General features: G+C 51.4%; 1 protein-coding gene and 1 pseudogene across 1 annotated transcript; one reads left to right on the top strand and one right to left on the bottom strand.

Moving 5' to 3' along the window:
- The first annotated feature begins 676 nt into the window (after positions 1-676).
- Positions 677-4,087, top strand: LOC101784462 (annotated as a pseudogene).
- A 3,010-nt stretch (positions 4,088-7,097) lies between these two features.
- LOC111255879 (protein BIG GRAIN 1-like) lies at positions 7,098-8,314 on the bottom strand. Its single transcript, XM_022823484.1, has one exon. The coding sequence runs from the start codon at positions 8,145-8,147 to the stop codon at positions 7,170-7,172; it is 978 nt and encodes a 325-aa protein (XP_022679219.1). The 5' UTR covers positions 8,148-8,314; the 3' UTR covers positions 7,098-7,169.
- Positions 8,315-11,725: the final 3,411 nt, after the last annotated feature.

The raw sequence follows: 11,725 nt of genomic DNA, 5'->3' as shown, positions 1-11,725 counted from the left end.
GTAATCACTCCCTAATCCCCCTCTCTCCTCTCACTTTAAGCACATGACTAGCCTCTAAGCAAATAGATAATGAGTTGCTAAGCTAAGAGGTGCTGAAATAACCAGCCCCCATCCCTATTTATAGTCCAGGACGAAAGACTATACTACCCCTACAGCTACAACTAAGATAACTACCCACGCAGGGGCATTTTGGTCCAAGTTTTTATCCGCGCATCGGACGGACACGCCGCCTTCACGACTTTGCTTCGCCTCGACGCAAGCTTCGCGATGACGCCACGTGCCCTCCTTCTCGAAGCTCCGGCCGCACCGGGCTCGCCCCCGGTTTTGAGGCCCAAACCGGGAAACCTGCCTGCGCGGTGGTTTTGAGGCCCAAACCACCCAAACCGTCCATTGACGCGTGTCCAGCCTCCGCCAAGCCTTCCGCTTGACTCGACCGACGCCGTCTCATCCTGTCATGCCCTCTCGCCATTCCGTGCACCATGTGGACCGCCCGTGACTTCGCCCGGACTCCTCGGGTCCATCGGTCCAAGCCTACTCGCGTTCATCCTTCACCGCCCTTGGTCCATCGGCATGAACCTTTCGCTTAACCTTCACCGCACGCCGTCGACCGCCACGTCGCATCCTACACCTGCACATCACAAGCCAAGAGCAACATCAAACCAACACAATGTTGTCAATCACTCATCATCCAAGGGTGACCACCATTGGTCCTCAGACATTCATCCAAAGAGACGTCGAACCATATACTGTAGCCTGAGAGGTTCATGCTGATAGGATACTGGAAGAAAATGGCGACGCCTCAGGTTCGTAGCTCTGAGTTGCAAGTCCGTGTCGTGAATCGACGCCTTGTGAAAGTGTCCGACCACCCCAAGGAGCCGCGAGCGGATGTAATCACTGTCTCCAACCTTGACCTCATCCCAAACACCTACCAGACCTCAGTATTGTGCATCTACCCCAAGCCTCTCACCGGAGACTTCGACGCCGTGGTTGCCGCCTTCGAGGCTGGCTTACCATCCTTGCTCGACCACTTCTTCCCACTGATTGGTCGCAGTGACTAACCCTGGTTCCGGCCTCCCGGAGATCCACTGCCGCAACCAAGGCGCGGAGCTTGTCGTCAGCGAAGCCGAGGTGCCCCTTCGGAGCCTGGACTTCGGCCTGGCTGACGAGTCCTTGAAGAGGATCTTGGTGCCGTACGCCACGACGTCTTGCTGTCGGTGCAGCTCGTGTCATTCGCCTGCGGCGGCTTCTCGGTGGCATGGAGCAACAACAACCTTGTCTTGGACGGGAACAGCGCGATGAGGCTCGTCCGGACGTGCTCGGAGCTCGCCCATTCCGAGACGATCGCCGCCGTGGGAGCCCCGAGCTACGACCACTCAGCGCTCCGCCCCCGTGACCCACCGTCGTACGCAGTGGCGGATCCAGGACCCGAGCTGCCCAGGCTGCAGCCCGGGTCGGGCAGCCCGGGTCCAAGGCTGGAAAACAGTGGAGATCTAAGAAAAATTATACAACTAATAGAGGTGCAAAACACTTAATTAATCTTATATTAAGTTTGGATCAGCCCCCCTCTTCGTCAATACGGAAGAAAATTAGGTGCAGACTGGATGCAAAATGCATCGGGTGCTCGGGTGCATATCCAGTCCGCCCGCGCGACGCGTGGGCGCCCCTTCCATCCGATGGACTGCGTCGCACATGCGCTCGTTCCTCGTCCTCACGGAATCGCCTCGGCTTGGCTCCCAGCCAGCTTGCCCCTATGCCCAAGCAAGATGAGCCGCTCGGCCTGCGTTTCCTCGCCTCAAAATAGATCGAGCCACTCCTCCTTCCGTCCTTCGTCCTTCTCCTGCGCCACCGCCGTGATCCCAGGTTGCCCGCCGCCTCCTCAACTGAACATTCAGTAACAGAGACTTCGGATCCAGGGGATGATTTTTTCTGGTTCTCCAGTGTTTCTTCTCCAATCACTGGAGCACTTGGTTCCCCATAACTCAATAGTGCTCCAAGAAGAAGTGCAGTTAACAGGAACACTGGAGATGAAGACATAAGGAAAGTAAACAGAGAAGGGCAAAGTTTGTGCAGGAACAGCAACAGAAGTCCAATGCCAAGTACTACAGGCTAGTCACAAGCAGATTGATAGCCAAGTCTGATAGAAGGATACACTATTCTCTTGATGTGGAACATAAGATTGTTCATATCAAATGGGATCTTTGTCTCCATGAATTCAGCCCTGAGATACAGATATATGCTGGAAATAGATAGAAGGAAGCAGATCAGTATGGTAACAGTTGGGGGAAATAAAGATGTAGTTCTTTAACAAGATGATCATAACACTGATATGAAACAAATTAAACTGAATGGAGCTGATTTCTGAATCTACTAGCACCATAGAGTTAACATGCTTGTGTGCAACAGGAGTAGCACAGAAGAGGGAAAACTAACAACAAAATGCTAAAAATTAAGGCAGGAGAAGTGAAAGTTGAGAAAAATTTGCAAATCAACTTAACTGAATGAAAATCACGCGGAAGGAAATAAAGATGTATGAAACATGAAGCATGTGCCTTTCCACCGGCGAAGCATCCAACAATGGCTCTCAAGGAAAAAAGAGCAGTATGCACAGTGCAAGAAACAAAATTCATCACACAAGAACCGGGAAACTCACCTACCTCGACGAGACGGCAAGTCTGTCTCCTGGAGAAGGACGAAGGACGGAAGGAGGAGCGGCTCGATCTGTTTTGAGGCGAGGAAATGCAGGCCGAGCGGCTCGTCTTGCCTGGGCGCCAGCGCAAGCTGGCTGGGAGCCGAGCCGAGGCGATTCCATGAGGACGAGGAACGAGCGCATGCGCGACGCAGTCCGTCGGATCTACGCGTCGCGCGGGGGGACTGGGTATGCACCGGATGAAAACGCATCCGGTGTGCACCCAATTTTCTTCCGTCAATACCTGGGTCTAGGATCGTACCGGAGATTTTGAGGCCTTGGAGCAAATCAAGAAATGGGACCCTATATATAATATAAATCAAGAAATGGGACCCTATATATACTATAGTAGTGAAACACAAATATTGAGATATATTTGAATTTCAGTATATGAGTAATAAGCACATGATTTTTTGCATACAAAGAACTGCAATATAAAATTAGGTACTTATATTATAGGATTAAAGGACGAATATTACGTATTAATATCTTCTTAACCAGTTAAAGTCCAATAGTTAGAGCCCCTAATGTTTAGGTCCGGCTCGATCACTCCAGTTGCGCTGCCTTGGACCTGCCTGGGTCCGCCCCTGGTCGTACGGATCCTCTCTCGACGAGATGTTCACGCCGTTCGACGACGCCCACCTTGTCGACGTCCTGACGGCCAGGGACAGCGTCGTGGAGAGGCTGTACTACGTCGAGGCGCAGGACATCGCGAGGCTGAAGGCCATGGCGAGCGCCGGAGAGGCGGGTCAGCGCGCGTCGCGAGTCCAGGCGGTGTCCACGTACCTATGGAAGTCCTTAGCGGCCGCCGTGGGCGGCGCATCCAAGCGTGGGCCCAAGGCGACCTGCCGCATGGGGTGGTCAGGTGGTGGGTGGACGCGCGGCGGCGGGTCACGTCGCCGGAGCTCCGCGCGGCCATGCGCGACTAAGTGGGCAACGTCACGCCCTACGTGGTAGGGGAAGCGGCCGTGGCGACGATACAGCAGGAAACCATGGCCGGCGTCGCGGCCATGGTGCGGGACGCCATCACCTCCGTCGACTACGACGAACGCGTCCAGGAGCTCGTGGACTGGGTGGAGGAGCACAAGGGCGAGGATGTCGTGGAGAAGGCGACGGTGGGGCTCGGCCGACCCTTAGCCAGAGGGTGTGGGCCTCGTTCCCTCTCGACACGGACTTCGGCTTCGGGCACGCCGCTTTGGCCATGCCGACCTGGGCGAGCGAGGGGCTCTGCTCGGCCAACCTCGTCGTCACCGCTCATCCGGGAGGCAACGGTTCGTGGATTATCAGCGCCGACTTGTGGGCACGCTCGCCGCCGCGCTCGAGTCCGATGAGCTGCGTATCTTCAAGCCTCTCACGGGCTCACGGCGGAGTATCTTGGTGTCTAGCTACCTGCCTAGCTAGGCGCCTGAATGCTTGGTTGGGCGGCTTGAATGCTTGGTTGCGCGGGGAGTACAGGCCGAGGGATCTTCGGTGATTGCTGTGACATGCATGTGTTTGTTACATGCCTTTTTCGATCTCACATCTTCTGAAATAGCTTCCTTTTCTATTGAAATGAAAATAAAGGTCTCGAGTTACAAAAGAAAAAACAACAACCATAGCAGAAAAAAAAACTTATTAATTAATGTAAGTACATCATCTGTGTTGGTGATGTGCTGGTTGTTAGAATTAAAATTATTCTATTCGTAAAGAGACACCTTTAAATATCTTTTAACCTCGAAACGGCATCGGCACCATATATCATTAAATATGTAATTACATCATTCGATCAATAAAAAAAATAAGAATCAAATATTCATTCTTTCAATTTCAATCTCTTTGTTCATTTACATTCCCGCATAGATTGATTTTTAATTGCTAATCTGTCGCGCATCGCTCACTGAGTTGGCCCGGGATATCGGAAACGTGGAGTTCAAGAACGAACTAAGGCCGTCAGCCTGTAGAGGCCCCTCATCATCGACGACCCGACAGAGACGCGGCGGCAACGACGACGTTCACCCGCATCACGTGCAAAACGGCATCAACGAGACGGCGACAGAATTTGCACCATTAAACACACGGAAAATAGAGCAAATATAGGCTATTTGCTTCTCTGCCTATGGGAGCAGAAGGATTCAACAAACCGTACATAGCCATTTTTCGTCAGAGACAATCTCACCATGATGTTATATTCTTGCTCGTCATTCCTCGACTTCGTCGTCGTCGATTCGAACAACGACCATGGGAATGGGAGCGCCCTTGCCGGAACCAACAAGTCTGGCACAACACAATTCGCACAACGAATCAGGAACAAATAAAGAAGGTTACGATGATTTGGCAAGAGCGGAGGCACAACACCAGATTACCAGAACGAAGCCAGACGCTAGCATATTGGGTGGGCACCAGCCCATGACACACTCTAATCGCTACAGTCCCAGGCCGTAGGGAGCATCACGCCCACGATGAAACCGCTCGCAATCTCCGGCAGCGATCCCGACGGCGTTCATGTTTCTCTGCCAAGATCATCTCCCTCAATCCCGGCAGTCATGTCTCACCCGCCGGCTGTCCTTCCGACACCGGCGGCAACCATCCATCTGGGCTACTAGACATGTGTACCTTTTGGCATGCGGTATGTAACATATCTGAGCTAAGATTGCCTGTTTGATCAGGATACAACCCACCACCTGAAACAAAACTACATTGGGCCGTGACTGAGCCCATGTCAAGCTCGGGTATCTCCAGCGGCGGCATCCTGCGTCAGCAACTCAGCATACCGTCACCCTCCCTTCCGCCACGGTCCTTTGCCTTGCCCGCCGGGCCGCTCTGCTCTGTTCCGCACCCTGCCGCGCGTTTTCCTGAGACCGAGGCCGAGGCCGCGGCCGCGATCCTACCACCCAGCGCCCTGGCACCGGCACGCCCTTTCGCACGCGGCGCGACATGACAGATGCTGGTTGGAAGCATGCGTGATACGAGACTGATCGCTCACAGGGTGGAGCAAGGAGACAAGAAACGGCGCGTGAACTCCCAAATATTCTTGGGGATCGGCGAAGGCAGGAGCAAGCCTGATCGAGCACGAGCAGGCAACCGTCGGCCGCTGCCGATCCGCCGTGGTATCTCGATCGGTCACCGGTCGGGCGCGGGTGCTTTCGGCAGCAGCCTCGGGGGAATGGAAAGACTATCACAGCACAGGGTGGAATGAAACGTCAGGGCCTCCACCCTTTTGCTTTCTCCGTTGTCTCTCGAGATCGACGCCAAAAATCGCATCTTCGTCGACAAAAATGGAATGGCCATTTCACATCGACGGCACCGTTGTGTGTGTGAGGGAAGACCGGTACGCTCCTCTCCCGTCCAATGTTTGCACTGTTCACGTCGCCAAATATGTTTGTTCCTTTGGTATCAGCAACATGAGCCGTGCACGCTTTGTGTTGGCAACACACAAACACACACGTCATAGCGTTCCTTTTCCCTTTCCCTTTTATCTAAAAGTAACACGTTCTGTTTCTCGCCTTGGAGAATTTTACGAAGAATTTCTCTCTATACAATGTGACAGAATTCATTTTAGGAGTATATGTCACTGGGCGGAGAATCACTCCCTCTGCTCAGCTCACCAATTGCTAAGGCTATTGAAAAGGGGCCATGATCGCTGGCATCATTTCCCTTGGCTCGCAAGTCGCCGGCTGTCACGGCCGAGCATGACAAGCTCCATTGGTGATCCCCGTGATGATGCGCTCTCGTGCAGAGGAGACACGGCGTGTGCAACCCCTGTCAGCCCTATCCCCCTGCATGGATCTCTTTCACTGGCTTTCCCTCCCTTTCTAGGGAAATAAAAATACCTGATGCTTAGCTTGCTTTCCTTCCCTTTTTTGCTTTGGTACGGTGATACTTGCTAGGGAGCTTAGCAGTGATCATGTAGCATCATGTCAATGAAACTTTGCCAAGTAGCAGATCAACTCTGAGATTTGTAACATCGTCTCCTCTATTAACTGTTTTAACTTTTAAGTCCCGCTACCAAAATCACCTTAGTCGGAAATTTGTAACACTGCTCCATATCTTACACGATTATGTTGTTAGCAGCAAACTAGGAGTGACTCTAAGATACGTCTAAAACTCTAAATAAGCCAAAATTTCTAGAATTCCAAGTTATGGTCTTACATTAACTAGATCAGAAAGGCACCTTTGCATGGTGGTAAGGCAATAAAAATTATTTCAGGGTCAAAAGGCGCATCTATTTGACTACTAGAATTTTACCAGCTTCTTCAACATTTCTTGTTTCTTTGAATGCACTGGGTTTGTGTTGGCACATTTTCTATGGTGCAAATTTTATAGTGGATATGATAAAATTTATCAGAGTCAAGATGATGTTATTCCGTTTACAGTGAGTAGAAGAAAGAGGTACTTGTCGCAAGCGCAAATATAAACACACACAGCTTGGAAATTCTTGAAAAAGAAGAGGAAGTACCCATTATATTAAATTACTTTACAGTTAACACCCTCTATGTATTCTTAATCAAATAACCCTGCTACAACTCCGACCATGGCTGCTATACCCGAACGGAAGGCGGCGGCCAATGTCGTGGCGAAGCCCAGCCCCAGTTGTCCCGTACACCGGCAACTCGTCAGCGCACGCTCTACGGCAATGGCCGCCACCGGTCGCCGGAGCAATGGCCGCGAGGTTGTCGAGCTCGAACAAGTCGGAGCTGGCGTCGCTGCTCTCCTCGCCGCCGTCGCTGTCCTCCACTTCCACCACCGGGACTCGCCTGCAACCCGAGGCGGCCGCAGCAACGGCGACCTCGCCGTCGATGTCCAAGAACCGCACGGTCCTGATCCGGCTCCGGCTCGCGCGCGCCCGCGCCGCCCTCGCCGACGGCGGCGTCTTGTTGAGGCAGGGGCGCGCGGTCGACGGCGCCGTGGAGCAGGCCGGCTCCTCGTCCGCCGGAGCCGGGTGCTGCCGCGCGGAATGCCGCTTGCCGGAGAAGATGGCGTTGATCAAGCTGGCAAGCCGCGCGCCGGGGGAGGCCGGCCTGCGGCAGCCGCCGCGGGCCGAGGCGGCGGCCGGCTTCCTCGCGCCCTTCGCCTTGTCCGTCGCCGGGGGCTGCTGCTGGTGCTGCTTCTCCGCGGGAGCCACAGAGGCCGCCCCGACGCCGCCAGAGGTACGGATGGGACGGAGGCGGCGGAGGGAGTACTCGACCTCGGACGACGAGAAGTAGCCGCGGCCGGAGCAGTCGTCCGCGGGCGGCGGCGCCGCCCGGTGGCTGGCGGCCAAGGACGGCTTGTAGTAGTAGTAATGCATGGCCGCCTCCTGCTGCTTCTTGGCGCTCCCAGCCGATCTCGCCGCGGCCGCCGTCGTTCCTGCCCCGCCACCGCCGGGCTGCTCGTCCAAGGAGTCGCAGATGGCGTCGAGCAGCGTGGACGAGAAGGACGGCTGGCCGGCCCGCCGCCTGGGCCTCTCCCTCGCCGGCGCCGGCGCCGGCGCCCACCTCTCCATCTTTCGAGCGCAGCCGAGCAAAGCAGAGCAGGGTAGAGCAGCGTGCGGTGCGAGGCAATAATGATATAGGCGAGCTAGCTAGCGGTGGAGGGGGACAGGGGAGCTTGCTAGAAAGCGAAGGGGGGCAGCAATGGCGGGCGCGCGTGTGAGCCGGGGGAGTGGAGTGGAGTGGAGTGGAGTGCGGGCGTGCGGGGCGAGGGGATCTCGCTGTCTGGGTGTCCCTCTCTGTAGTCTGTACTCTGTCCTTTGATGCTTCGATTCCTTCCGGCTGCCGCCTCTCCCTTTCCTGGCCCCGCTTTCCCTTTTGCTTTGTCGGCGCCGGCACCAGGAACGTGCCTCTTCCGTATCACCGTTTGGTGCCTAGCGTGGTTCACCATTTCAAGCACGCTACTAAATGTGAAAAATTTGGATTTTTGCATGCGAACCAGACAAATATTGCTGGATGGGAGAGAACATTGTTTCGCGTCATGCTGTTGAGTTGGATTTTGAAGATTGAATGACTACATTGGCAAAAGGAGAGAGCAAAATAAAAACAGTCGGATAGTCGGTAGCGAATTGGTGCCCAAATGTAAGAATAATTGTAATACGAAATATGAGCACGCTTACCTTACTCTCTATTTCTTTAAAAATTAAAATGGAATAAAATTTAAAAGTTCTTTTAAATTCCTTTCGGGAGTAATCATATTGGGAGTAATCATATTGATGTGAACACTTAAAAATTGACGGTTCCTTTGCCTTTCTCCGAAATACCAAGCACGCTCGTAGCCCTCCTTGTAAAGATCATCTTTGTCGCCGTAGCTTTCTTTGGAGCAATCAAGCAACCATGCATCTCGCTCATGTGACATCTCCCTTCCATGGTACTCCGTACATGGCTAAAGCCGTTGTTTGATGGCACAGCATCTCGAGAAAAGCTTCACCATGTTGCACGCATCCACGCTCTTTGTTACTTTTATGTAAGTGACTGTCATGAATAGCTTAGTGTCGGTATGGTTGGGCTGTGAGCTATGGAAAAACTACTGTGAGCTATGAGAAAGTTGAAAGTCGCTTAGTTGCAATAGCTGTGAAATTGTTGGTTTGGCAAGAAAGGTCCGTAAAGTTCCTGAAAGGCCTGAGAGATTGTTGATATGCAAATTGATCATAAAACACTGTGATGTTCACTGATTCACATGTAAATAACCATTGTAGAAAGACTTTTTTTTAAGTTTTGCATCCACCACATAAATACAATGATAACATTTTACAAAAGATATATAGCCAATCAGCGATTCGCATTTCACTTCACCAAAAGTAGATACGCAAAGGACACCATGTTTACAACAAAAGTGGACAGGCTATCAACTCTTTAGTGCTGCTTCAATACAATGGCAATTACAAGGATCTGCAGTGACCAAAACCACTTGGACTAAAGGTGCCATTCCACCTGCAGCAACAAACCCACTCATGTTCATGAAGGTTTGTCAGATTCTAGCTATCAACGACGCACACTTACATACGGAAAACTGATAACGCCTACTGCCTACACATCCGGATAATGTCTACTTTCCTACATGCTATACTCCAGTGATCAGGTCAACTTGGCAACGAATGAATCTTGCCGCATGAAGCACACGTATTGCTCGATGTATCACTGATGTTTAAGATGATCCTATCAAAACAATGGTAGGAAACAAAATAAAGCACTTCAAATGGTGAAACAAAATATATTTATTTATTGCCATACTACAATGATTTACAGAAGCTAAGCCAATTGCAGCAGGTCTTACCAACCAGGAGCTTTTTTGCATATTATTGCATAGAGTATTCTTTCAAAAATAGTGGACATAAGTGGTTGCAACTTGTCAGGTCCAAGCAAGTTCACCAGAATCAAGGGAATCACCTAGATTTATGCTGGATAAGGTCCATTTTACTACCCCGAATAATCAATTCATCAGTTCATCAGTTATCAGTAACAATCAGGCAACCAACAATTTATCATACATCAATTTTTTTAAGCAGCTGTGCAAATCCTTAGCATACACCAATTTTGTTAACAACCATGTGAATCATGAAAGAATTCCACGACAAAAGGAATTAAAATCTGGAGAACTTCAGCTACCGAATCAGGGGAGGAAGCAAGAGGGACTGAGGGAGAGGTACCTTGGCTAGGACCCACCCGGCCTCTTGCGCAGGGGAGGAGAGGAGCGAGGGGACGCTGAGTGGCGCCGCTGGACGATCCTGCTTGGCCCTGACAGCACAAGCGCCGCCGGCCCCCTTTTGTGCCGCCGCCGGGAGAGGAGGGGGTTGGAGATAGCCGTCGTCGCCTGGAACCGGTGCTAGGAGGAGAGGAATGGGCTGAAAAGGGGCACGCTGGAGTGGGGAGGGTGGCTGCTGGCGACCAATCACCAGGCGGAGGTAGCGCCGCCGCCAGGAGAGGAGGGAGTCGGAGAGGACCGCCGCCACCTAGAATCGCCACCGGGAGGGAAGGAGATGGTCGGAGAGGGGTGCCGCCAGTGCGCGCGTGTTATGTCGCTGGAGGAGGAGGAGGAGGAGGAGGAGGCCACGGTTTTGACGAATCGGTAAGTTCATAACGAGTGGCAGTGGGTAATTTTGATGAAAGTTACGACTCGCAGCCGGTAGAAGCATGAGGAAGGTGCTGCGAAAAATGAACTGACGGGAAGCTGCTTTTGCGGTAGCAGATGGTATGGTAGCCATCCCTTTGGTCAGCTTTTGACATTTTTGGAAGCAAAAGCACTTCAAGAAGCTGAACCAAAGGAGCCTTAATGTAGCGCTCAATGCTGATACTCCTCCCTGCCACTTCTTGCCATGAAGTGACAAGAAAAGATATTTTAATATATTTATTTTACATTATTTTTATCACTTGATAAAAACTAAACATCTTATTAAAAAATACAAATATATCTTTAAAATGTATCGACTAATTTTAATTTTTTAAACCAAAACATGTCTTACGATGTGGACACGGAGGGAGTCCATAGATGCACAATAGCACATCACGTATAAGGAAAGCAAGGTACACGTGTAAAAAGTACATGGCGCAAAGATCCCTAGTTTCACACCATGCAAACTGCTAGTTGATAATCGTTTGTGCTAGGAGTTAGGGCTATAGGACATAATTAGGCTATGTCCTAAGTCGCCAGCATCTATGTATTAAGGATCAGGCTACCTTTTCATTTGTTTACTATTTGATCCATTCCCATTTGATGGATTCGCGTAATCATTTGAAAGCTGAGGCCTGAGGGTATCAGAGTTTTTATTAGGGTTTGTTGATTGTCCATGAGCTATCTAGGAACAGTCATTACGCTTTGGGCAAAGGTTCGACAAACATGATCTGGTCTCATGCTAAGCTCCATGAAGGATTTTTATTATAGTGGAAGTGTTTTATCACCAGCTTAGCCTTCTGGGTCACCTAGTTGGTACATGTAAATAGTATCAGAGGTAGATGTTTTGAGTTGTGCCATATTAAGACATCACACCCAGGGGTACGGTGGAGCTATAGGTAGTAAGTTCTGGGTGCGGCTGCATCTAGAAAAAATTCATAATCTCTTATCAAACATAAAATTTTACCATGTTTACCTGAC

This window comes from Setaria italica, chromosome IX (genome assembly GCF_000263155.2).
Source record: "Setaria italica strain Yugu1 chromosome IX, Setaria_italica_v2.0, whole genome shotgun sequence".
Taxonomy (NCBI): domain Eukaryota; kingdom Viridiplantae; phylum Streptophyta; class Magnoliopsida; order Poales; family Poaceae; genus Setaria; species Setaria italica.
This window is presented reverse-complemented; position numbering and strand designations above follow the sequence as displayed.